At 32.7% G+C, this 25,200-nt stretch overlaps 1 protein-coding gene across 3 annotated transcripts in view; it reads right to left on the bottom strand.

Moving 5' to 3' along the window:
• The window catches only part of LOC101901176 (protein turtle), a 379,534-nt gene that overhangs the window by 17,464 nt on the left and 336,870 nt on the right, over positions 1-25,200 (bottom strand). For all 3 annotated transcript variants that reach the window (XM_059124789.1, XM_059124788.1, XM_059124790.1), the window contains one exon: positions 3,045-3,297. In XM_059124789.1, coding sequence (XP_058980772.1) covers positions 3,045-3,297 — 253 coding nt within the window. The remainder of the gene's footprint in view (positions 1-3,044; positions 3,298-25,200) is intronic.

Below are 25,200 nucleotides of genomic sequence, written 5' to 3' on the forward strand. Positions count from 1 at the left end.
GATTATTGTTGAAGTTTTTTCTTTCTTTCTCGATTGATTAGTCAAAGTTTATTTTTATGTTGCGCATGGAAATCAATACTTGAGTTATAGAATAGAATTTTTTATGGTTGTATTGTTAAGCATGTTTTGCGAAAATATGTTCATTAGTAAAGTTTCGGAGTTGAAATGTAACTTTTTCTGCATTGATTACATGGAGATGGAAGTTATTGAGAAAATACCCCGAAGGAAGGAAATGGTGGTAATTGAGGAAAAATTTTATGGAAGTAGGGCATATTTGGGGGAAGATTGGTCCAGGAGCTCCGAAGGATAAACAGCAATTTGAAAATTTATTTTTATGGATTCTTCAAAAAACCTCGAGTAAAATGTTTCTAGATAGAAGTACCTTTCTCCATAGAAAAAAACATCAAACAGGTATTCCAGAGACAAGCAGACGAACGTGGCATTTTAGAAGTAGATATGCCAAAAATACATCCAGTAAAGTTTTTTGACTCAACTCATAACTTTGAAAGATCTTCCAAAGGTCCCTGAAAATAGAAGACGTACAGCAGGTCTTTTTTATATCTGAAAGACAGCCTAAAAGTCGACTATTACCAAAAGGCTTACAGCATGTCTTCCAAAAAAAAAAAAAAAAAAAAATACAAAAAGTACTCCAGGAAGCCGTAGAATAACTGCAGGATATATATTTCGAAAGGTCGATTTTAATGTGGAAATTCTACAGAAGATCTCCCTTATACAGATAAACTGCAGGAGGTCCATAGAAGACCAAGAGGTCTTTTCGTTATAGAAGACTTCGAGGTCTTTTTTTCATAGAAGATCTGCATGGGGTCTTCTTTACATAAGGTCTGCAACATGCCTTTTTCGGTATTAGATATTAAGGAGGTCGTTCTTCGATATCGGTTTCAATCTATCGGGAGTTTTTTTCCGATAGGAGGCATGAGAGGCTTTTTTCGAGAGAAGATATGAATGTTGTCTTATCCTTAGAAGACAAGCATGACTTCATCTTAGGTCGAAAAACCTGGTGAAGCACGTCCTGTAAGAGAAGACCTACAAGGGGTCTTCTTTCAATAGAAGATCTGAAGGAGTTCTTTCGATATAAGACATGAAATTGGTTTTTTTACAGAAGGTTTTTGTATAGAAGACTGACAAGAGGTATTTTCACCATAAAAGACCTACTTCCAAGGGGTCGTCTTCCTAGAGAAGAAAAAAAATCCTCCCGGTGTAGAATATTAAAACAGAAAGCTTGTAGGAGGACTTTCTTCAAGCGAAGACCTGCGGGACGTCTGTTTTCTAGAGAAAACTTAGAGAAGATCTTCTTTCTATAGAAGACCTGCATGAGATCTTCTTTCCATAAAAGACCCGAGGAGTGTTCTTCTATAAAAGACCAGCAGGAGGTATTCTATAAAATATCTTCAAGAGATCTTCTTACTATAGAAGAGCAATGAGAGGTCTTCTTTCTATAGAAGACCGACTTAGATTTTTCCTTTTAAAGACCGGCAAAAAATCTTCTTTTCATATGGATGAACTGCAGAATGTCTTCTTTCCATAGAAGTCCTGCTGCATGTCTTCTTTCTATAGAAGACTTGCTGTATGTCTTCTTTCCATAGAATACCTGCACGAGGAGGTCTTCTTTCTATAGAAGACTTGCACAAGGTCTCCTTTTTATACAAAACTTGAATAGGGTCTTTTTTCCATAGAAGACCTGTCGGAGGTCTTCTTTCCATAGTCTTCTTTCTATATAGGAACTGCAAGAGGTCTTCTTCATAGAGAAAATCTGCAGGAGGTATTTTTCTAGAGAAAACCCCCAAGAGGACTTCTTCCCAAAGAAGACCTGCAGGAGTTTTCTTTCATAGAAGAACGGCAAGAAGTTTTCGTTACATAGAAGATTTGTTGGAAGTCTTCTATCTATTGAAAATTTTGCAGTAGGTCATTTTCTAGGAAAGATCTGCAAGAGGTCTTCTAATTCATAGAAGACCAGCTGGATGATTTCTTTCTCCTGGTGGTCCTCTTTCCATAGAAAAATTGCAGGGGGTCTTCTTTCTAAAGAAATCCGGCAGTAGACGTTTTTTACTTCTAGGTCTTCCTTCTAGAGAAAATCTGTAGCAGGTCTCCTTTCTAAAAAGAATTCTGTGGGTATTACCTAGAGAGATGACCTCTGCAGGCCTTCTTTTGATGAGAGGTCTATATAGGTTTTCTAAAAAAGAAGTTCTCTTCAGGTCTAATATAAAAAAGACCGTCTCGGAACTTCTGTGGAAGACCTCTGCTTGTATTCCTTTAGAAGAATACCTATATACATTTTCCAAAGAAAGAAGATTCCCTGAGGCCTTCTATAGGAAAATAACTCCTGCAGATATTCTATAGATATAAAGCCAACTGTTGATCTGTTGCTAAGAAAATGACTTTCTGTTGCTGTTCCATAAAAAGAATTGCTCCTGCGAGTCTTCTCTAAAGAAGGCCTTAGTTGATGATGGAAGACTTTCAGGTTTTCCAACGACAGGAACTTTAACAGTATTGAGCTCCATAACATTTTTGCTGTTTTTTTTTTTTAGGAGAAATATTTCCTACTGGAAGATTTTGTTATGGTCGCCCAAAAGAGAAGATCTCCTGAAGGGATAGAGGTAAAATATAATGAATTTTTTTTTAAAGGTGGACTGAAATTATTTGGTTTACGAACGACCCTCTACTACTCTTCTATTTTTATCCTCAAAAAAGGAGAAATTTGTTTTAAATAGCTAAGCTTTTAAACCAACTGGGACAGAAAGCTAAAGCCCCTTTCTTAAAGCTCTCCCGAAGCTTTTAAAAAATATGTTTTCTTTCCAGAAAAAAATGTTTCAACCCAAAAACTTTAAATGCTATAATTAAACTTAAAGTTAAATAAATATTTAACAAAAATAATTAAAACCAAATACCAACACAAAAAAGAGGTTAACAAAAAAAAAAAAACAAATTAAATTAATGAATTCATCACACAACGAAAGAAAGAGAGCGCGATATATAAATAAAGCGAGAAAGACAATTCAAATGAGGAAGAGGAAAAATATACTTACTTTTTTAAAGGCACTTGACTAGCGGAAATCGAGCCCGTATTACGATTATGCATTTGTTGTTGTAGATGATGATGCTGCTGCTGTTGTTGTTGTTGGTGGTGTTGCGGATGTTGTGAATGTTGTTGTTGTTGCTGTGATAGAGATTGTTGTTGCTGTTGTTGATGATGATGATGCTGCTGCTGCGGATGATGATGGTGATTATTTGCTGCTATATTACGGGCATCCGTTATCCTGCAAGCTACCATGTTGAACTCTGTAAACGAATTATTTCTACAATTAATTTTGGTGGAGTATTTAGCCATCCTTATGCTAAACATATAAATACAGCATATATATATATATATACATGTATGTATAACAATCACATTAACATTATCGTCTATATAAATATCGTGGGAGCGGAGGGGTCGGGTAAGAGTAGCTAGATTGGTATGGTACATACATACTCACTCACACACAAATACATATGTATATAAATTGTAAATATATGCGGGATTATGAACAGATAGACTGGCATTATAGCTTAACGTTGATTTTTTTTTTTGGTATATTAGACAGCGATAGATAGCAAATATGGAATGAGAAATAATTTAAGTATTTGTTGTTGTTTTTCTAAGTTATTCTGTTCAGCTAATTACACTTATAAGCTATAAGTTAAATGCATTCTGGATGTTTATTCATATGTGTATGAGTTATTTTTGTATATTTGTATTTTATTTGTGGAGTTAAGAAAGATTATTTTTATATATTTGAGAATTCTGATTCTGATTTTGAATTGGATACCCGAACTATTAAATTGTATGGATAGAAGAACATAAATTTCATGGAAGCAAAACGAACATTTTAGAAAAATTATCTATATTTATTTTTAAAGATTCGGCCATAGGCACGTTCATAAAAGCGAATGTTGCGAAGAGAAACAGGGTTAGTAATATTGTATATATATTCATCATTCGCAGATTCATATCTTCAATTTTCATATCAGAATAATCAGGAAAGATGGAAACATTCGACTATTTAGGAATAATTTATTCTATATTAGCAATTAGACTTTTAGGATTTATTGCATGAGCTCATCATATATTTACTGTAGGGGTAGACGTTGATACCTGGAGCTTATTTTACTCCAGCTACAATAATTATTGCTGTACCAAATGGAATTATGATTTTTAGTTGATTAGCTACATTATACGGAACTCAATTAACTTATTCTCCATCTATTTTATGAGCTTTAGGATTCGTATTCTTATTCACTGTAGCATATTCAGATCATGTAGAGAGGTCTTGACTCTTATCCTCATGGATAGGTAGTTTTATTTAGCTGATCTACTCTCGTAAAGAGTGACTTTTTAGTTGTTATCTTTTTTGGCAACACATGTATAAACAGCTTACGCATTAATCTGGAAGCCAAAAAAAGAAAGATTTTTGGATCCTTAATTTTCACCTTCAGATTTTTAAATTTTTATACCCTACAACACTAAATGTTACGGGTATCATAAGTTTGATTGGGCCAAAAATTATGTAACGCCTCGAAATATTGATTTCCCACATAGGAAGGTATATATGGATTTTCATATCTCGCCGAGCTGAGTCGATCTAGCTATGTCTGCCCGTCCGTCTGTCTATGTTAATTTGTAATTACTCTACAGGTCGCAATTATGGCCCGATCTTCACGAAAGAACCCTATTGCTTTTGGAGATGATCGCATAATATTTAGGAATTGAAATGGACCAATAACTGAAAAATTTCATGATTTTGCAGTTGCTCTACAGAACGCAATTATAGTCCAATCGAAGCAGAAGTTAGAATGGGGCTTAGGGCTGGGCAGAAGCCTTCTAACTTTGATGGCCATCGGGTAATATTTAGTGGGTGATATAGACCATAACATTTGTGTTAAACAAAAGTCAAATTTTCCATTAAACGGCGAATATTTTTAATCCCGGCGAAATTATGAATAGACGAACAGGTCAGTTCTGACCGTTAGGTAGATGCCGTTAGTAAATATATCGGATATATATCGAAATATATACAATGTATATATATACAAAGGAAGTCGATGTTAGCTAGAATGTTTATATCTCAAAATGGCTGCACAGATTTTGACAAGTTTTGTCAATTCAGAATGCCCTTGGCATAAAAGTTTTAAATATAAAAAAACTTTGTTGTTGTATATTGTTGACCTGTTATATGTATTTTACTTATTTGGTTAATTGCTTGGCTTAAGGTCATTAAAAAACTATGTTTTTATTTTTGAATTTTTCCTTTTTTTTTTTTATTCATCCAATATTTCGATTTCCTCCGGAAATCATCTTCAGGGATATTTTTAAAGTAAAAAGCTCGTCTATTGAGTTTGATAGTGACACGCAATAGACGAGCTTTTTACTTTTAAAATATCCCTGAAGATGATTTCCGGAGGAAATCGAAATATTGGATGAATAAAAAAAAAGGAAAAATTCAAAAATAAAAACATAGTTTTTTAATGACCTTAAGCCAAGCAATTAACCAAATAAGTAAAAAAAAAACTATATATAAAAACGCATAAAAAGATGCCAATAATGATGTTAATATAGATTTTGTAGTATTTTGTGACATTTCTTTATTATTTTTTCATATTTTTTATCGCATGCTATTTTTTCAATTTGACTTATAATATTGAAGTGTATATTTTGTAATACTTTTTCACCTTACAACACAGGTTGGGGTTATTATATACAGATTGCAATTATCGTCCGATCCTCACGAAAATTTTCACAAGGGTAGGGTTAGGCTCAGAAGGACTAGGCCTATTGTTTTCAAAGAATCCGCAATATATTTAGGGGTTGAAATGGACCAACAACTAAAAATGTTCTTGATTTTGCAGCCTTTATAAAGGTCACAAAAGGACACGAAATCTCGCATGAAGTTAGAGTTTAGGACAGCGTGTAGAATGGACCACTACTTTTGTGTGAAATAAATACCAACATTTCCAATCTACCGAAATGCTGAAAATAACTAACAGGCGAAGTTCAAAATGTACATAAGACGAACTTTTATGTCGATTTCGTTGGCATATATAGCCAAATATCGCAAACAAGCAAATCATATACATGAGTCTAAATTTGGAGATACAGACTGGCCTCTTGCATTTGGAGATCATTGAAAAATATTTAGGGGCTCAAATTAACCAAAAACAGAAACATTTTCCTTATCACACAATTTAGACCAATCGACACGGAATTTTGCCTGAGAAGAGAGTTAAGGACAGCGAATTAGCTGCCAAATGGACCACAACAACTAACAACACGACGAAGTGTGTAAAAATGGGGAAATGTTAAAGGTAAAGGTTAAAGTGAAATCTCGGCAAGGTTTTATGACATAATTTCAAAACGAAATCTTCCAAAATGTTTTTGGACATATTTGGGCTTCTAACATATTGTAGTGTTGTTGGGTATCACATGGTCTGCCGCGCACGACTATAGCCTTTGCTTACCAATTTTTTTAATAAAAGTTGATAGTCGATTATGTAGCTCCATTATTCACTTTTTTTGCTGTAGCCAAGAGTCGATTTTTAGACTTTTCTGCATTAAAATTAATTTAATTATTAATTAATCCAATAATCAAAAGTTGACCTACGAATCATTTTTTCTAGATTATTTAACATTGATTTCAAGTAGATCCTAAGTATAAGTTCATTTATGGAGCGAATATCGAAGAAGTTCTATATTGATTAAAAAATCTCCAGGGACTTCTGAGGACGATTTTTTTCATTGGAAAAAATAATGAATGATTTTTACTTTGGAAAAAATTTTCATAACATATCCCCTAAAATTTAAGGCTTGGAGTCCTGAGGAGATTTTTGTAGATAAATGTCATGTCAAGGGCCTCAGGAAATTTGTTTTTCTGTTCGGTGGAATTACTTTCTTAACCCGTTCAATTATTTCTTTTCAGCTTATCATATCACTGGATCCCATAGGGGCCGATAAAAAAATAAAAGACCAAAATCTCAATGGTATTGGGTAGAGTGAGGGGGTACAAGAAGAACGAAAGTATAATAGTAATTGGTGAATAAAAATAGGTATGAAGATGTCAGATCCTTTAAATAGTTCAAATTAATGCTATTTTGGCATTTTTAGAATTTTAAATTCCCTATAATTTTTGATAAAAGTATGGTGAAGGCGCCCAACCTGGACACTTTTTATTTCACCATATAACAGAGGAATACTTGGATCGAAAAAATGTAGTTGATCTCAGATAGGTCTTAGTCTACGGAGATCCTGAAAAATATCATACGACAAGGAGATGTGATCTTGAAAGGTGGCAAAAATGGTTTTTCTAATTCCTTGGCCACAAACGAAAGGGAAACTCCAATCTTGAATGATATTGCCATTAATGACTTGATATTAAAATTAAAATTGGAGACACCGAGGTCTTAAAATTGTTAACATGATAATTTTGCGTAATTTATGTATTTTAATTATTTACCTTTGATAGATTTGCTAAATTATAGTTATCATATGGATTGCATATCGGTATCATATACCTTGTGGCATATGAGGTCAATAATTACGATTTAAAAAAAGTTTTCAATAATATTTTGCATAAAAACACCTGCGGATATAACGGGTTGGAATATGTTTAATAATTTAGGCCTGTGCCTTCTCTGAGATACTTAATTATATCCTGAAACACTAGGTGTTGGAGATATTATAAGATTTAATTGACCCAAAAATTTTAACTCACCAAGTAGCATGTTGATCTTCCTATCTAGCTGAGCTGGGTCGATTTAGCTATGTGCTTCCATCTATCTTTCCTTTTTAACTTGTAATCACGCTACAGGACGCAATTATGACACGATCCTCATGAAATGGAAGTGGGTTTTCGGTCAGAATAGAAACCGATTGCTTTTGGACATGGTCTCATAATATTTAAGGTTCAAATGAACCACAACAGACATATTTCCCGATTTTGCAGTTGCGACACACGTCGCAATTATAGACCAATCGGCCGGAAATTCGGCAGGTCTGGGCAGAACCCTACCAAATCAAATGGTCATCGAATAATAGTTAGCGGCTAAAATTGACTATAACATTTATGTACAAAATACGAGAATTGTCATTGAATATTCCGAAAATTAGGAAAGCCTTTACATTGATGCTAATATACGAGATATCTCATATATAGTAAACTATATAAATTATATGTAGACCGCTTATAACTCAAGAAAAGCTGGAGAGATTTTCATAATTATCACAAATTCAGAATGGACTCTTGGCAGAAAAGGATAAAATCTAAAAAATCGCATAAAAATATGCCAGCAAAAAACTGAGTATTTTTTTTATTACATTTTGAAATGACAGGTTGAAATGGACCAATAACTGTAAATTTATCTGATTTTAAAGTCGCTCTACAGGTCACAATTAAATACAACGGAACTTTGCATGATAATTAGAGTTTTGGACAGGACAGATCCTAGCACTTAGTCAAATATCACCGGTCAAAACCAAAGGTAACATATTTCAAAAACGAAATCGACAATGAATTTTGACTTAAGAGGGCTTTGTTTTGGTCGATTGTAACAAAATGTCCAAAATTCTTAACTGATCTCATGTTTAAGTGTCGCACGGTGATAAGGTATAGAAAAAGGTTAATTTTTAATGGAACATTTTCGAAATGTCCTAATTCATTCCACATGTCTATATATATGCTTTCTTGGTGGGACCTTCTGTAAAGTCTATGGGTCCTTCCTTCAGTGTTTATCACTTTATGGTTTATTTGTTCACTTAGGAAAATTTTAACACTTATATAGGTTTCGTAATATTTTTGATATATCAAATATCTATTATTATTAATATTTTTGTTTTTATGTTAAATTGCGTATTCTTATGGATACATGATTCATGTATTTGCGTTATTTCATCATTCGGCTTCTTTGACTTGTTCTCACTGAGCATGTTCTCCTTTTTCACCTTAACTTTTTGTTCAAAGTTTTACCCTAATATTTATGTATTCATATGGAAAATGTTACTTAAATATACATTATACGTACGTACATACATACATCTGTGTTTTGCTAATTATATTAGTTATTGTTATTATTGCTACAATTCATTGGTCCTACAAATATATACATACACATACACACACACACGCACACTTTCATTACCAACAAACTTTCATTTTTCTTTCATTCGAGTAATATGTAGTTGAAGTAGTACACTTTTATTAACTAAAACTAGTTTACATTATGCGTACATATACATGGACATATAGAGAGATAATATTTCCAAAAATGTAAAGGGGAATTGATAGCGTGGAGAATTAGGGTTCAGCTCGATACAGGGGTTCGCATTGCAGTAGCTGTGTAATTTCGCTTGTAATATAAGTAACTTTCCGTAGTAATTTAATTAAGTAGGTAATTTGAGGGGATACATAATTTCCATCGAAGTTGGAAAACATATTTGCAATGTGAAAAATAATCTGAATATAAAAAGGATGAAGGTGAAGATATCTGCATTTATCATTTATAGCATAAATCGATCTTCTCGTATTTTGAAGATTGTAACCTAATAGAAGTCAAATAATTTTTTTCTTAATTAATTGAAAAACATGGAACCTACTAACTAGGACATGTACAATTTTTTTTTGCTATACCCTATTACACCATGTGTTGGGGAATATAAGTTCGATTGGTCCAAAAAGTTTGTAACACCTCAAAATGTTGGTCCTAGAGTCATGATATTATATGAGTCAATCTAGGTATGTGTGCCCGTTTGTCCATGTTATTTTGTAATCTCGCAATTATGGTTCGGCCCTACGACATTTTGTATGGATTGAAGGTTAGGGTCAAAATAGAAGCCTTTTGTTAGGGGGGATTATCGCAAAATATTTAGTGATTAAAATGTTGCAAAAAATTATATATTTCTTTCTGCTTTTCATGGGTTCAGAGTTTAAGAGAGGACAGAAACATACAAATTTGGACGGCCGTCGCAAAATACGAAGGGGGTGTAATTTGTATTAATAAAGTCACCTTCACCAGGATCATAAAAGGGGCACATCTGGCTTTTACATTGAAGCTGATTAGGCAGACTTATACAGTCTGAAATCGAAGTATAGCTAAATATATATATGAATCTGAAACTGAATTTTAATTGTAATTTTTTTTTTTCGAATTCCCGCAACAGGTGGCACAAATGCAGAGCAAGGGTCACCCCATTGTAATATAATAATGACAAACCTCATGATTCAAAGTATTATATATATTTGTTATTTATATTTAGAAGGTTTTTCCTTTAATCAATTTCATTCCAAAGAGTTTCAGATCTATAGAAACTTTACCGAAAATTATAGTGTTGTAGGGTATACCATTACCGACTTTTTTTTTTGAATAATTCTTTTTTTTTTCAAATTTATTTAAAAAAAATATTTAGTCTTATATAGATTATCATACACACAGCGAGAGATGAAAAAACTGCAACCAACTTCAGACTGCTATCATTTCTAAGACACTCGTCCGACAACTGTTAAAATTATTCCAGTGACAGCTCATTATATTGTTTACAAACATATAAAAGCATTTTGGTGAGAATTTTCGAGAAAAAAAATTATTCGTGATGGAATCAAGCGTGATGGGGTGATTTTTTTATATTTGGCTGGAAAACCACAAGTGGCTCTAGTTAGAGCACCCCAGCATTTAAATGTGAATAAATCTTTTGTGTCTCATACCATCGCTCGTAACCGTGCTACTGGTAGTGAAGTTCGACGTCAAGGAAGTGATGGGGAAAAAACAGCAACATCAGCAGAAATGGTTCGAAAAGTAAAGAAGCGACTTGATCGAAACCCGTTTCGCTGTAGCCGAAAAAATGGCTCGTGAGCAATTGACAAATATTGAGAAATGAGCTCGGAGTAAAGCCATTGAAAATCTAAAAAGTGCAAGAACTTACACCGCCACAGAAAGAAAATAGATTCAAAATAGGTAAGGAGTTGCTTCGCTTTTCCGAAAGTGGTGAACAGCCGAATTTGGTTTTCTCCGATGAGAAAACATTTCTTGTCCAGCAGTTTGTAAACAAACAAAATGATCGTGTTTACTTGAAAAGAGGTCAGCTGAAAATGTGCATCTTCGGTTAGCCACCAGAACTCCAGCGCCAGCAAGGTTGAGGGTATGGGACGCCATAGCAGCCGATGGTCACTCTCCGCTCTTGTTAATCGACCGTGGCATCAGAATAAATGCTGAATATTATCGCGAAAATATTCTAGAGGGTGTATTAAAGCCTCGGGCACGGATACATTTTGGCCGCAGACCTTGGACATTCCAACAGGACTCAGCACCATCGCACTCAGCACCCAAGAATGGCTACAAAATGAGGTTCCTCGCTTCATTTCCAGTGCACAATGGCCCCCAAAATCTCCGGATACCAATACGTTGAACTATTGTGTCTGGAGTATTTTGGAAAGCAAGGTTGGCACTAAAAAATACGAAAGTGTCGATCATCTCAAGCAAGCGCTTCGAAAGGAATGGACCAAAATACCGCAACATTCGGGCAGCGTGTGACGATTTCATTGGCCGTTTGAAGACCATAATTCGTGTCATAGGTGACTACTTCGAACAAATCTAAACTTATTCTAAAATTTGATGCTATTTCCGACATGTTTTGCTTTCATTCAATAAAATTTAAGAAAGAAGTGTAAAAATTATGGCATTTAACTTTGTTAAATTTTTTTTATCTCACCCTGTATATGATTTCATGGCATTCCGATAAGATTTAGACTTTTGATCACTTCTAGGATTAATAGAAATCAGTTCTAGGATTAATAGAAGTAGAATTTTTTGACAAATAATTTTGTGGAATATGCCGTTTAAAAGGAGTTTTTGACCAATCTTTGCCAAATGAACCAAAAAGACACCTTTGGCGGCTCGCTTGGAGGTAAAGATTTTCTATCAATAATCTCCGACTTGTAATCTGAAATATTGCCAAACGCACTATACACAAATTCCATGGAATCTTAATCCAAAAATTTAAAGGGGATATATCTTGTCCCTCTACTTGGCTTACTTTGTGGCGTTAACTTTCAAGATGCCGATACACGTGTCTTCTATGTTTAGTGCCACTTTCATAACTTAATGGATTTTTTTCCGTTTTGTGTTGCACAATCAACTAACATTTTACAATGGCATTTTTCCGAATTCTGTCCGCATTTCTTGTGAAATTTATGATTCTGATTCCGAACTCGGTGCAAAATTTGTATAGACGCCGTCATTGAAATCGGAAAGTTTTTTTAAGGAATTTTCAGATGAACTCGCTCAGAATTCGAAAAAAAAATCCTGAGAGATTCTACGTTTTGTATATTTTTTATGGATTTTTACGAGTGTCTTCATATATTCGACACACAGAAATGTGTTTATGGGGTTAAAAAAAATCGGAAAATCGGCTTAGTTTTAGAAGAATTTTAGAATAATTAATAATTTTAGAATAAATAATAATTAATAATAATTAATAATAAAATAATTTTAATTCCAATTTAAATTCTAAATAATAATAATAATAATAATAATAATAATAATAATAATAATAATAATAATAATAATAATAATAATAATAATAATAATAATAATAATAATAATAATAATAATAATAATAATAATAATAATAATAATAATAATAATAATAATAATATAATAATAATAATAACAATAATAATAATAATAGGTGGACACTGTTATCGTTGGACTTTCAGCCGTCATTTTATAAAGTTTCCAAAAATATAAATATTTTTCCATTATTTTTTTTTTATTTTTTTTTAAATCATTCAGTTCGTAAATAAATAAATCACAAAGCATCTCTGTAATTGTACACACACACACACCTATTGTGCCTAGAATTCTAAAATCGTATTTTGTTTTCGAGGAAGTATTTATGGGGAAATATTTACACACATACACATACAAATATACATCGAATGCATTTGATATACAAAAGGCTTATGATATCATGAATATGTAGAGGAATATTGAATTCTTTTGTTTAATTTTATTTTTGGCTTTAATTTTTTTTGGTTCTTTTTTGTTGATTTTTTGTTGTTGTTATTTGCTTTGGTTTTTGTTGATATTATATAACGATATGTTATGAATTGTATACTATTTATATATATATGGTTTATACGTTCATTAGGATCAGGCTTTACAAAGTGATTAAAAAAAATTAAAGCATGAAATGGTTTTCAATGCAAAACTCAAAAGCAATAAAATTCGTCCACACAAAAACGAAATAGACATAACGAAATGAAATGAATAAATATGGAACGAAAAAAACACAAACGAAAACAACAACAAATAGTCCATCAAATGTCAGTCAATTTCAAAAACGAAATGAAATTGAAGTCGAGCTAGATCTAGAATATATTTCGATATGGCTTTTGAGTGAGTGCGTGGTGCTGGTAGTAGTTGATTGCCAATATGGCCTCGTACTCGACTCAAATGCAATGGCATCATTTGATGGAGTCTACTTATTAGATGGCAAGAGTGTATGTGTGTGTGTGTGTGTTTAGAGCACACACACACACCCACTCTTATGGCTTCTAACAAAATCCAATAAAAAATAATAACACTTCAAATTGGAAAAAATAACCAACAACAAATAAATATTGAAAATCCTTTTTTGGGTATCAGCAATGAAGTCATCATCAAAGCAAAGCCATTGATTTCCAACAAATTACAACAGAAACAAAACTAAAAATGAGTAGTAGATTTGAAGTTGTTGTTTGCTTTTTTTCGATCTTCCCTACATTTTGATGTAATTCAAAACATGATTCGAAAAAAATACCAGAAAAAAAAAACAAAAATAAAATAAAACGTTGTATATGTATGGTATGTATGTTCGTGAGTGTGTGTGTGATAGTTATGATGGCATTTGGCTTCGTTAGCTCGTTGGCTTTGCCTTTCCTTTTTTTTTGTTAATGTTTTTGGCTTTTTAGGTGAATAGATTGATTGATTGATGTATGTATGACTGGTTTACGTGCAGTGCCACTTTGTGTTTTTGGTGTGTATGAGTGTTTTTTATTTTCGGTGCACTAAGTGTCTATGGAAAAAATGATTCAATTTGTATGTTTGTTCGTTTTTTTTTTTGATAGCATTGCATTTATATTAGTTATTCAATTATAAAGAAAATTATCGATAATGATACACTTTATCATGTACACCATTAAAAGTAGCATTTGCAGTAGTATTAGTAGTTGTAGTGGTGGTGGTAGTACATAGTAGAAATGTGAAATCAAAGGTAATGACATTTGTGAACATAGATTTCTATGGAAGTCATAAAAACGACATCATCACATGAAACACTTGAATATACAGAGAAAATGAAAATTGCAATTTTATAGAAATTATTGGCATACTTTTAGGCTGATAAAAATATCATCATGTAAAGAGGAGATGAAATGTTGGATAATTTCAATTAACTCTTTATACCCTACACCACAAGGTGGTCAGGGTATTATGTCTTTGTGCATTTGTTTGTAACAGGCATAAGGAAACGAGATAGACCCTTAGTTCCTTTTGATGATCTGCATAGAATCACATTCTGAGTTGATTTATGCATGTCAGTCCGTCTGTCCGTCCGTCCGTCTGTCCATGTATTCTTGTGAACAAAATACAGGTCGCATTTATTATCCGATTGAGATGAAATTTTGCAAACAATATTTGTTTGGCCCAAGGACGAACCCTATTGAAATTGGAGATAATCGGTAAAAATTTAGATATAGCTCCCATATATATCTTCGTCCGATTTGCCTTTTATAAGTATGGAATTTTATCATTTATCAAGATCATTTTATCAAATTTTATCAAGATCGGTTCAGATTTGGACATAGCTCCCATATATAACTTCGTCCGATTTACCATTTATTGTGCACCAAAAGTCTAATATTTGTCCAAATAGAATGGAATTTGGCACATACGACCGAATTTAGTATAGAAGGTAGTATGCCAAATTTGGTGAAGATCGGTTCAGATATAGTTATAGCTCCCATATATATTGTTCATCCGATTTATTGTATTTGTTACCCACAGCCGTAATATGCACTCCGTAACAACGATATTCAGGGAAATATATCAAATACAGCTCAGAAATATCTTTGCCAAATTTTATCGAGATCGGTTCAGATTTGGATATAGGTCCCATATATATTTTTATCCGATTTCAAATTAATTTCGCACCAAATGAGCAATACAAGTCCGAATTTAAAAGATACAAATGCTTCGGCATATTTAGTCCTTTGAATTTTAAATTATAATTATAATCATAGCGTGTATGATTGAATTCTTCCATAAAAACTTTTAATTATTAAGTGGAGCTCAACTAAATTAGCAAAGTGGTGTAGGGTATCATAAAATCGGCCCCGCCCGACTTTAGGACTTTCTTTACTGGTTTCTTGTAGATAATGATACACAAATCTCCTGAGGAATAAAAAATACATCCATATGTGTCCATCCCAAGTTGCTTTAATTTTTTTTTTTTTTGAAGAACTCAATCAATGTGTTGACAAAGAGTGAGGTGGACATAATCATTTAATTAACTTCGTCAGTGAAAACCAGTAAGGAAAAGTCACTATGCATATGTAGTACTGCTCCAGTAAGAAAAGAATTTATTTCAAGAAGCAAAAGTATTTCCGAGCTTTATAAGATATCAGGGACCAAATATAATTGTTGTTAAATACATATAACGAATTTGAGGGACTTTTGGTATCTGGTGTTTAAATCGGATAAAACATATACATAGGAACTATAGCTATAACTGAACAGATTTTCTCCGAATTCGATATACTTTCTTTTAGACTGAATTCTGTGGAATGTACCAAAATTCAGGATTTTTGGTCCGATATTAGCCATTTGGTTCACAATTAACCCGAAATCGGTTGATTAACACCAAATCAAGTGAAACATACATATGGAAGCTATAGCTATATCTGAACCGATTTGCATCAAATTTAATGTACTTGGTTCTATGCTGAATACGGTCGGATATGCCAAAATTCAGGTCATTTGGACTGATATAGGCTATTTGGTGCACAATTTACCCGAAATCGGTTAAAGATATATATGGGAGCTATTGTAGTGTAATCGACTGTTATCGATACGCGCACCTAGAGATCCCAAAATATCACATGATACATCAGCTGTTGAACCATATATTAAATCAGCTGTAATTTAGCATTTGTTTTGTTGTTTACAATTAAGGACAATAGTTTATAAGATAATAGAAAATAAGTAAAATCCCGTTATTTATTTTTGTAATAAAAATTAATCAAGTTTTATCTGCCGATCTGTCGACACAAAGAAAACTTCAAATCTTTTATTTGAGCACTCTAAAGTGCTCTAAAAGGAAATTGCTTTGGCACTGTTAAGTGCCAGCAAAAACAGATAAATCCACTATTGGCCAGTGGCGTTTTTAAGCGCCGGCTAAAAAAACAGCAGGCAGATTTTTCTATAGAGTGTCTCTCATCACACTATATTCAAATCTGAACAGATCTTGACAAAATTTGATACACTTATTCCAGAGATGTATCTGATAGCTGGTACCAAATATTATTCTTCGGAAGTGCATATTACGCATATGAGGGACTTGAAACCCCAAATCCGATGAAACATATATATGGGACCTCTAGCTATATCTGAACCGATTTTCTTCAAATTTGATTTGCCAGATTGAATTCGGTGGGATGTACCAAAATATAGGTCATGTGAACTTATATTAGCCATATGGTGCACAATTAACCCGAAATCGGTTGAAGATATATGGAAGCTGTATCTAGCTGTAGGGTTCGTCCTTGGGCCAAACAAATATTGTTTGCAAAATTTTATCTCAATCGGGTAATTTTTGTTCAGAGAATTCATTGACGGCAGACGGACATGCACAAATCGACTCAGAAAATGAAGATCCACAAAAGTAATTGTGGGTCTATACACAGATGCACAAAGACATAATACCCTTGCCACTATGTGATGTAGGGTATAAAAAAGTATTTATTTTTCCTAGGCATTAAAGGAGGATTACATACCTATATGCCTCAATGGCTTTACTTATATAGAAGACGTTAAAGTTCATCTATAGAATAAAGAATTATTAAGGCTTTAAAGAAAATACATCTTAAAGGCAATCAACAGGAGACCATTCCCATTTTTGATTAAAGTTTCCTTAAAACCCTCAAAACCTCCAGTCGGACATGTAATTCATCTATCACCATTTTGGTGTATTCACCAGAATTATTTTAAAATTGGACTTGGCAATGGATAGCAGAAAATTGCCACAGATGCACGTCTTCGTACAACCCTCATATACCTATCAATATTCGCACTTTTCACCACTTTTCGAATTTGAAGTTCATATTGGATACTACTTCCAATGTATGGGTTCACGTGTTTGTGTAACCCCTTTAAATTGATACTTCACTATAGTTGGTATTTACATGATTTATTTGTATTCACCGACATTCTTTAAAATTTCGTTGATCTCCTATATATACCTTTTCATTATTTGCCGAATTTGTGCATCTTTTCTACAAAATTATCTAAAAAATGGTATTCGAAATTGGGATACCGCCTTCTCTTGCAAATAATTGGGTATATAGGCTATTTTAATAGTTTAAGGGAACTTTTTTAGAAGAAGTTGTTGTTCCTTTTTTATTTATTTGTACTCGCAGGATTACTACCGATCCGATTTGAGCGAGTTTCATTCTCTACTCGAATTTTTGCGAGTATTTGGAAAGCTTATCGTATGTGAATTATTGTAGCCAAAGATCGTTATAAGGACTTTATTCAGAAGTTGTACTTAAGACGATTCGGATCAAATTAGATTCCAGACTCAATAAAACATATTATGATGACACAGATCAATATGTCAAAACAATGACGCGGGTTATTAAATATCACCAATCAATAGATTTCCTCAGCAAATAATGACTTTCCACATCAATCTCTGGAATCTCTACTTAAAAATTAACCTGCTAACCTATTATTTTCACCAAGAAAAAGATATAGGCATTTATTATTTGGGAACATCGCGAAGTCTCAAACTAGCAAACTTCAGTTTAGAAGTTGCAGGGGCATACTTGGCATACTGTCGAAATTACTTAATATTTCGTAATGAGTACAATAAGTTATTTTACATTGTGTGTTTTTCTGCAATAACCCAATGTAAATCATTTGGGCGCCAGAATTTTCATAATCTTTGAACAGTGACAAAAATGACATTTCTTTATTTTTTAAGCAAATTTTTGTAAAGACAAGTCAATCCTTGTTTCCGTTTTGCCAATTTTTTCATAAAAAAATTAAAGCTCTCCAATGAGAGCATTATTTCCATGTATATTCAAGTGATTCAATAAGGAAAATGAGCAAAAAAGAAGTTAGTCACAGGCTTCCTTTTGATTTCAGTGGATGAAGTAAAGAGAAAACGAAACAAATATTTATGATTTCTATAAAAAGAAAATAGTTTTTGTTTTTTTTTGGTGAGTTGAGGTGATTTGATTCGATTCATTCACAATTGGAAATGGAAAAAGAAAACACACATATCTAAACACTTAGTAGGTGTTTTTTTTTTTGGTAAATTTTTCTGGTTGGATTTCTTGATTTTTTTTTCTTTTTTTTTGGTAGAAGAAGAAAAATTATGGAAAAATTAACTTACAAAACAAGACAAACTTACCCCATTTGTTGAAATTATTTGTAATTAGTTTTTATTTATTTGATACCTGTTTGGCGTCGTATTCTTTGTGGGGGATGGGGGTTGGCTTAGCTGATTTTTTTTTGTTAGTTGTTGCTTGCCTGTTTGTTTGTGTGTTTTTTCATGTGGAAATTCAAGTTGGGAAGCGGGAATTTCTTGTTTTCTTTCATTGGACGAAGGTGGGGCTTTAACGTAAATTAGTCTCATTTGAACGCAGAGCCAACAAACAGTTAATGACAATTTAACATTATTCAATTAAAAAGGCAAAGAAATTATCTTTATCCGAATTTAATGCCAAAAGAATGCCGAGAGATTTCTCGCCTCTTTTGGCCGCTTTGCTTTTACAATTGATTAATGAAATTAATCATTTTCAAAAAATTCTCAACTGTTTGCTTCGTTGGTTGTCTTGATACTTTTTATAAAAATTGACGCGATCATTTTATGCTTTTTCATCATTTTTGTGTTCTCTATGGTTGGTAGATCACTATTTGAAAATTGAATTCAGGTTCCTGAATTTCAAATAGATTTTTTTTTGTTTTTTTTTTTCTTGATTTTACCATCTTTGTGCGTGAATTGTTTACAAAAAACGTCTGCCCAGTATTTATTTCAATTTAGTGTTTTTATTTTTTCTTTTGCATAGCAACCCTAGCCCTCTGCAAGAACTTAGCTCTGGGCAGAAGCAACGACGTCTTTCATGTTTCTGTACTAAGAACTTGCTCTCATTTGGGCCCCCATTCAGCCAGTGAGGCGAGTTGGGGGGCAAGAGGGCTGGCCACAAGACAACTTGTGATATGCCAAATTGTTAACAAAGAATAATAGCAAAATTTATGTATATATTTTGTTATTGCAATATTAATTTAATTAAAAAAATAAAGTATTTGTTTCCATAGTATAGTGTTTTAGATTTTGTAAAAAAAATACAAATTGTGAATTGCATATGAATTCACATTGTTTTATTGTATTTCTGTTTTTTCTTGTTTTTTGGTTTGGAAAAAAGTTAAACTCAATTAAACCGAAAACCATAAATTTGTGGAGTTTTTCAATGTTCTGTATTGGGGTTTTTAAATGTTTTTTCTTTTGTTTCAGTTACAAAAAATGGAAATTAAACAAAGAAATTATAAAAAAAAACGAAATAAAACGGCAACACACAATAATCACAAAACTTAAAATAAAAGCCAAAAGGGAAACCAAAGGAATATTAAAACAATGGTTGAAAAGACGAAAGGCTTTAATGTCGCTTGTGCCGACAAACAAATACCCTACACCACTAAAGATCAATGGAATATTAACAAAAAACCCCGGACAAAACATTCTTAAAAAATGTTTTTCAAAACTTTTTCTGGACACTTTCTTTTTTGAGACCAAGGATTACCCCGTAAAATAACTCCAAGTGAACCTCAGCTAAACATTTTTATAAAATATTTAAATCTAAAAAAATCTGAAATATTTTACATATATAGTAGACGTCCCTGAACGCTCTAAGCATGTCATACTTTTTTTTAAGAAAAATCTCTAATGTTGTCAATGTATGGACGCATATGAAATTGGATGAAGCTTTAAATAGTGATGTCGAACAATATCTACAGACGGTATTTTATGTATAAATGTATAAAAATGATTCGTCTATAAAATACCTGTAGAAAACGGTCTTCCTTTGAAGAATTGAAGAGGTATTCCACATTGGCAGGATGCAACTAGGATTTTCTATAAAGATAACAGAAACCTGAAAGATCAGGTCAAATGCTACTAAATCGGGTGTCATTCTTGACTGCTTGAAAGCCTTCTTTGATATACCTGAATTTATTAAATTTTGTTTGGTTTCATGACGAAAATTTAATGAAGTGAATGATCTACCGATTTTTTTTGGGCTTGCTTCAAAAAATCTCCCACCAAAGAAGCTGTAAGAAGATGATACTTGGAAACGTGTTGCAGGGTATATAAGGCCATCTGGCTGGTAAACGCTTGGAGACGAACAGAGGTAGAAACACTTGAACGCCTAATATGCCCCATGTTATCCAAAAGAGACATAGGCTATTTGGCAGATGAGAAATCGAAACTCTAAAGTTCTTCTCAGATATAGATCCTATGATCATTTACAAATATACAGACATAAAAGGACATACTAAAAAACTGATAAATAAGTACCTATTAACTTATATGCAATGAGAATTTTTACATTTAGAAGACCTTAGAAAGCTGTAATATTTATAAAAAGGTCCTTTTAGAAGACCTTAGAAAGCTCTACTATTTATAAAAAGCTCCTCCTATTCCACTCGCTTTTGCCGGCAGATGTATACCCTCAGCTATTGTCCATTTATTTAAATATTCTTTGACATCCGATATAAAAATTCAAAATGATAAGCTTTATGGAAGAGGTTTCGATGGAGTTGTCTAATAAATGTTATAACGTGACAGATTTGGACTATATCGATGACTTTCTTTGCTCTATATAAAATATGTGATAATTTTTTGGAAATTATATAGTGGACCAACGTATTACACTTCTTTTTATGAGAAATATAAATGTTAAAAATTGCGATTCTTTGGGGGGGTACCAGAAGGGGTAGGCCGGTATATATCATCTTTGTGTTAAAAGAAATATTGGGTATGTGTGTGAAATTTGAAGAGAATTGGATGTTTATTTTGCATTTTTAAGAGCGTTTTGCTATTCAAAATGTTAACCCGTATGTCGGGAGGTACCAGAAAGGCTGGTCCGAAATATTCCAGTTTCACACCTAATCTTGAGTTGGTACAAACATTGGGATTTGCATTTTTGTTATGGCATTTTTGTTTTGTTATTCAAGTTTTGACCCCTTTTTAAATGTGGGGGGGGGGGGGGGTTACCAGAAGGAGGAGGCTGATGTACTCATCATTATCAGGTCTTGTGTTAGTACAAATATTGTACTGTGCGAAATTTGAAGAAAATCGGATGTTTAATTCGTATTTTAGTAGAGTTATGATTATTCAAAATGTTGACCCTTTGTATGGGAGCTACATAATGTTTGAATCAAATCAGATACTCCTTTCGAGAGTTATAGTGGGCACCAACTAGACAGACTCCGAATGTCCTGAAAAGGATTTGGTCCGAGAGACCTAGGGTCTAAAACCGTTATTTTGTTATACGTTTAGGCCAATAGGTATAAGGCTGAGAGTATAAAAAGTTCCTTTCATAGTTAAAATGAGGCGTTCAGGGCTCCATTTTTGGTTAATTATCCATGAGAGGTTATACCCGAGTAGCAGATCCCAATAATCCTTGGTAAAATTATAAATCTTTTCAATAGGATTATAAAGCTAGCAGACACCTTCGGGGTGTTTTATAATGAAATGTGTGATCTATTAAGAAAATGCATCGCGCTACTTCCATTTTCTGGTTAGTATAATTGTCTAAAAAGCTACCATTCGGGCTATTGTGACTAAATTCTGCACCAAATTGACATTTTTGGACATTAAATCAGTAAACATGCTCATGTAGAGTGCGAAGAAAATATCACAGCTTTATCGGCCAGTGTTAATGATGACCACCTTTTTTATAAAAAAAAAATGTGTTCAGTGTCGAGTCTTATTTTTGGCTCAATGGGTACGCAAATAAGCGGAATGGTCGATTTTGGAGTGAAGATCAAGCAGAGAAGCCAATGCATCCAAAAAAGTTAAAGTTTGGTGCGGATTATGAGCAGGTGGCATCATGAGACCGAACTTTTTCAAAGATTGTGGGAGTTCTAACTGTAAATGGCGAGCCTTCAGTGATATGACATTCAAATTTTGCCCGCATCGAGAGTAAGCTTAAAGCTTTAAAACTACTTTTGTGGGGCTATGCTGAAGCTCATGTCTATGTGGACGAGCCCACTTCGATTGACGCATTGGAAGACAAAATTGATGTTTTGCATTTTTTAAGATTTATTTATTTATTTATTTATTTTTTTTTTTTTTTTTGAAAAACTTTCCTATAGCTCTTAAAATAGCACCGTTTAGGTAAAATTTGAAATTTATGTGCAAAGTCTAGTAAAACCACAAATATCCAGCATGGGTTGGGGAAAATTCCAAGAGTATTTAATAGTACTCGGTTTGTAGATCAAAGCCCCAATGATGTTTCGGGTTGTTAGGCCAAACTTTGTTAAGGCCTTTAATTAGTTTTGACCACATACATAGGGACCCCTATAGTTAGAGATACATTTCGTAGCATTCAGAATAGAGCTTTGAAATCTGATAGAAATATTTAAATTACATACAGAATCATTGGTACAAAAATTGGATGATATCGGTCTACTGTTTGGTATAGCCCTCTTGTAAGGATATATCTGATTTCAAATATTTTTTTTGTTTTGGATATGTTGTCCATATAATTTCGCCACATTTTGGCATTTTAAATCTTTAAAATTCAAAAATTATCAATATAGGTCTACTCTTGATGCAGCCCTTATATAAAAAAAGCCCTCCCAATTGCAAACTAGTTTTGTACACTTTTTGTTAACTTAGAGCTCTTAAAAACATAGATTACCCTTTGAACAACAAAAATTCGCCTTTAACTAAATTCCATTACTAAGTGGCGTAGGGTATTTAAATAATATTCTCATAAAACATCCCCCCAAATAAAAAAAGAGTTATAATTCCCCATGGCATTTGTTTGTCAAAGCAGATTTATGATATGAAATGGCAGCATGTTGGAATTGTTTTTGTATTTTCTATTCTAAGGCTGAACATTTAGGGAATTTATATTGATGTACACAGGCGTTGTTATTTTGTACTGAACTTTTTTTCAACTCAAGCTGAATTGGGGAAACATTTATCACACATGAATATGAATATGAATTTTCTTTTGTTTCACAGGAAAATATTCTATTGTTGATATTTTTTTCTTTGCAGTGGATATATCCGCTTTTGCTGTTATATTTTCTGGATAGAATTTTATGAAATTGCATATCGGAAATATGTTATATGTTTTATATATATATATATATATATATATATATATGAATATGATTGAATGAATGGAGGAACTAAAATATTTATTATGTTATGCATGATGTATAGCTCTATAGAATATTTAAATAAATTTTTAAAACAAATATACACATATATATGTATATAAATATGATGTTGATGATAATGATGATGTATGTATGTACGCAGTTATGTATATATATAAATGTATATAGATGATGTTTAGTATGAGAAATATATGGTTTATATGGCATGCAATTTTATAAATGTATTTTATAAAATGTTGGTTGTTGTTGAATATGATTGAAAAAATATATCAATATGTAGCGTGAAACGAACACAACATAAATGTTTAATTAATAATAGAAAAGTAAAGAAATGAATAACACAAATTTTGAATGTTACTGTAGTTGATGAACAATAAAAATGAGGAATTTTCAATATAGGAGTTATTTTTGGAAAATTATGATGAGTGCAAAGCTAAATTGCAAATTCGTTAGTTCAGAATAACTTCTTAGGGGGAAATAACATTATTTTAGAACTGCTTGAAGGGGGTTAGGTTGGAGGCTGTCGGAACATTGTTATGGATTTCGGTACGTGTTTGTAGCTATTTTGAAGCCTTGTTTGCTTACTGGTCTGATTAGTTGCTGTAAAATATAGTTGAATGGGCGTAGATGTACCCGATGACTGATAATACCCGTTTGTATTTTCGTCTGTTAAAACCGCTATAAAATCCGAATGAAATAGAAATTTAAGCTGTTGCTCAAATGTATTTCGAGTTCGTAGAATAAAAACTGGATCATATGGGCCTACGTTTTTTTATAGACCCACATTGTGGTAGCATGAAATTCCCAACATTTCGCGGATTTCACAACATTTTTCAATGGAAATATGTGTGTTTGTGTTTCAATGGAAAAGTGTTTACGGGTATTCTCTTTCGAGCCAAATCGGGACGTTGTGACATAGCACTCATATAAAAATGGAAGGTATTTTCGAATGTACCCACCCCTACTGCCAATAATTGGCAATTAGAACAAATAAACGGATTTTTTTGTTTAAATTAGGTTATCACACACTTATCGGAATTATTAGCCATATTTGCAACTTCGCGATCTTGCCAAGAACTGTCGTATTGTTACAGATTTGTATACCAATATATTCCGTTTTGCAACCCCTCAGAATATTTTACTATATTTTTAAGCCGATTTGCCTATTTTCGACTATCCTAAACAGTAAAACAATATTTTATAGAGGATGGCTATTGGAAATAGTCCCAGAAATGTGGCATATACCAGTTATCGTTACCATCAGATTTTCATTATTTTAAAGGTTCCACCAAAACATCTCAACCGAATCAGGTGCAATTTGTCGTTTTTTTTTTTTTTGAAGTTTTCACTGGGTGGAATTTCTACTGAAATAAGTTATAAAATTTTAGTCCATATTTCGACGGTTATATACCATATAAATTGGAGCTACTACTGTGCATTAGATCCTATAGAAGTCAAATATTGCAATGAGAAAACTTGAAAATA

This window comes from Musca domestica, unplaced genomic scaffold (assembly GCF_030504385.1).
Source record: "Musca domestica strain aabys unplaced genomic scaffold, Musca_domestica.polishedcontigs.V.1.1 3, whole genome shotgun sequence".
Classification (NCBI taxonomy): Eukaryota; Metazoa; Arthropoda; class Insecta; order Diptera; family Muscidae; genus Musca; species Musca domestica.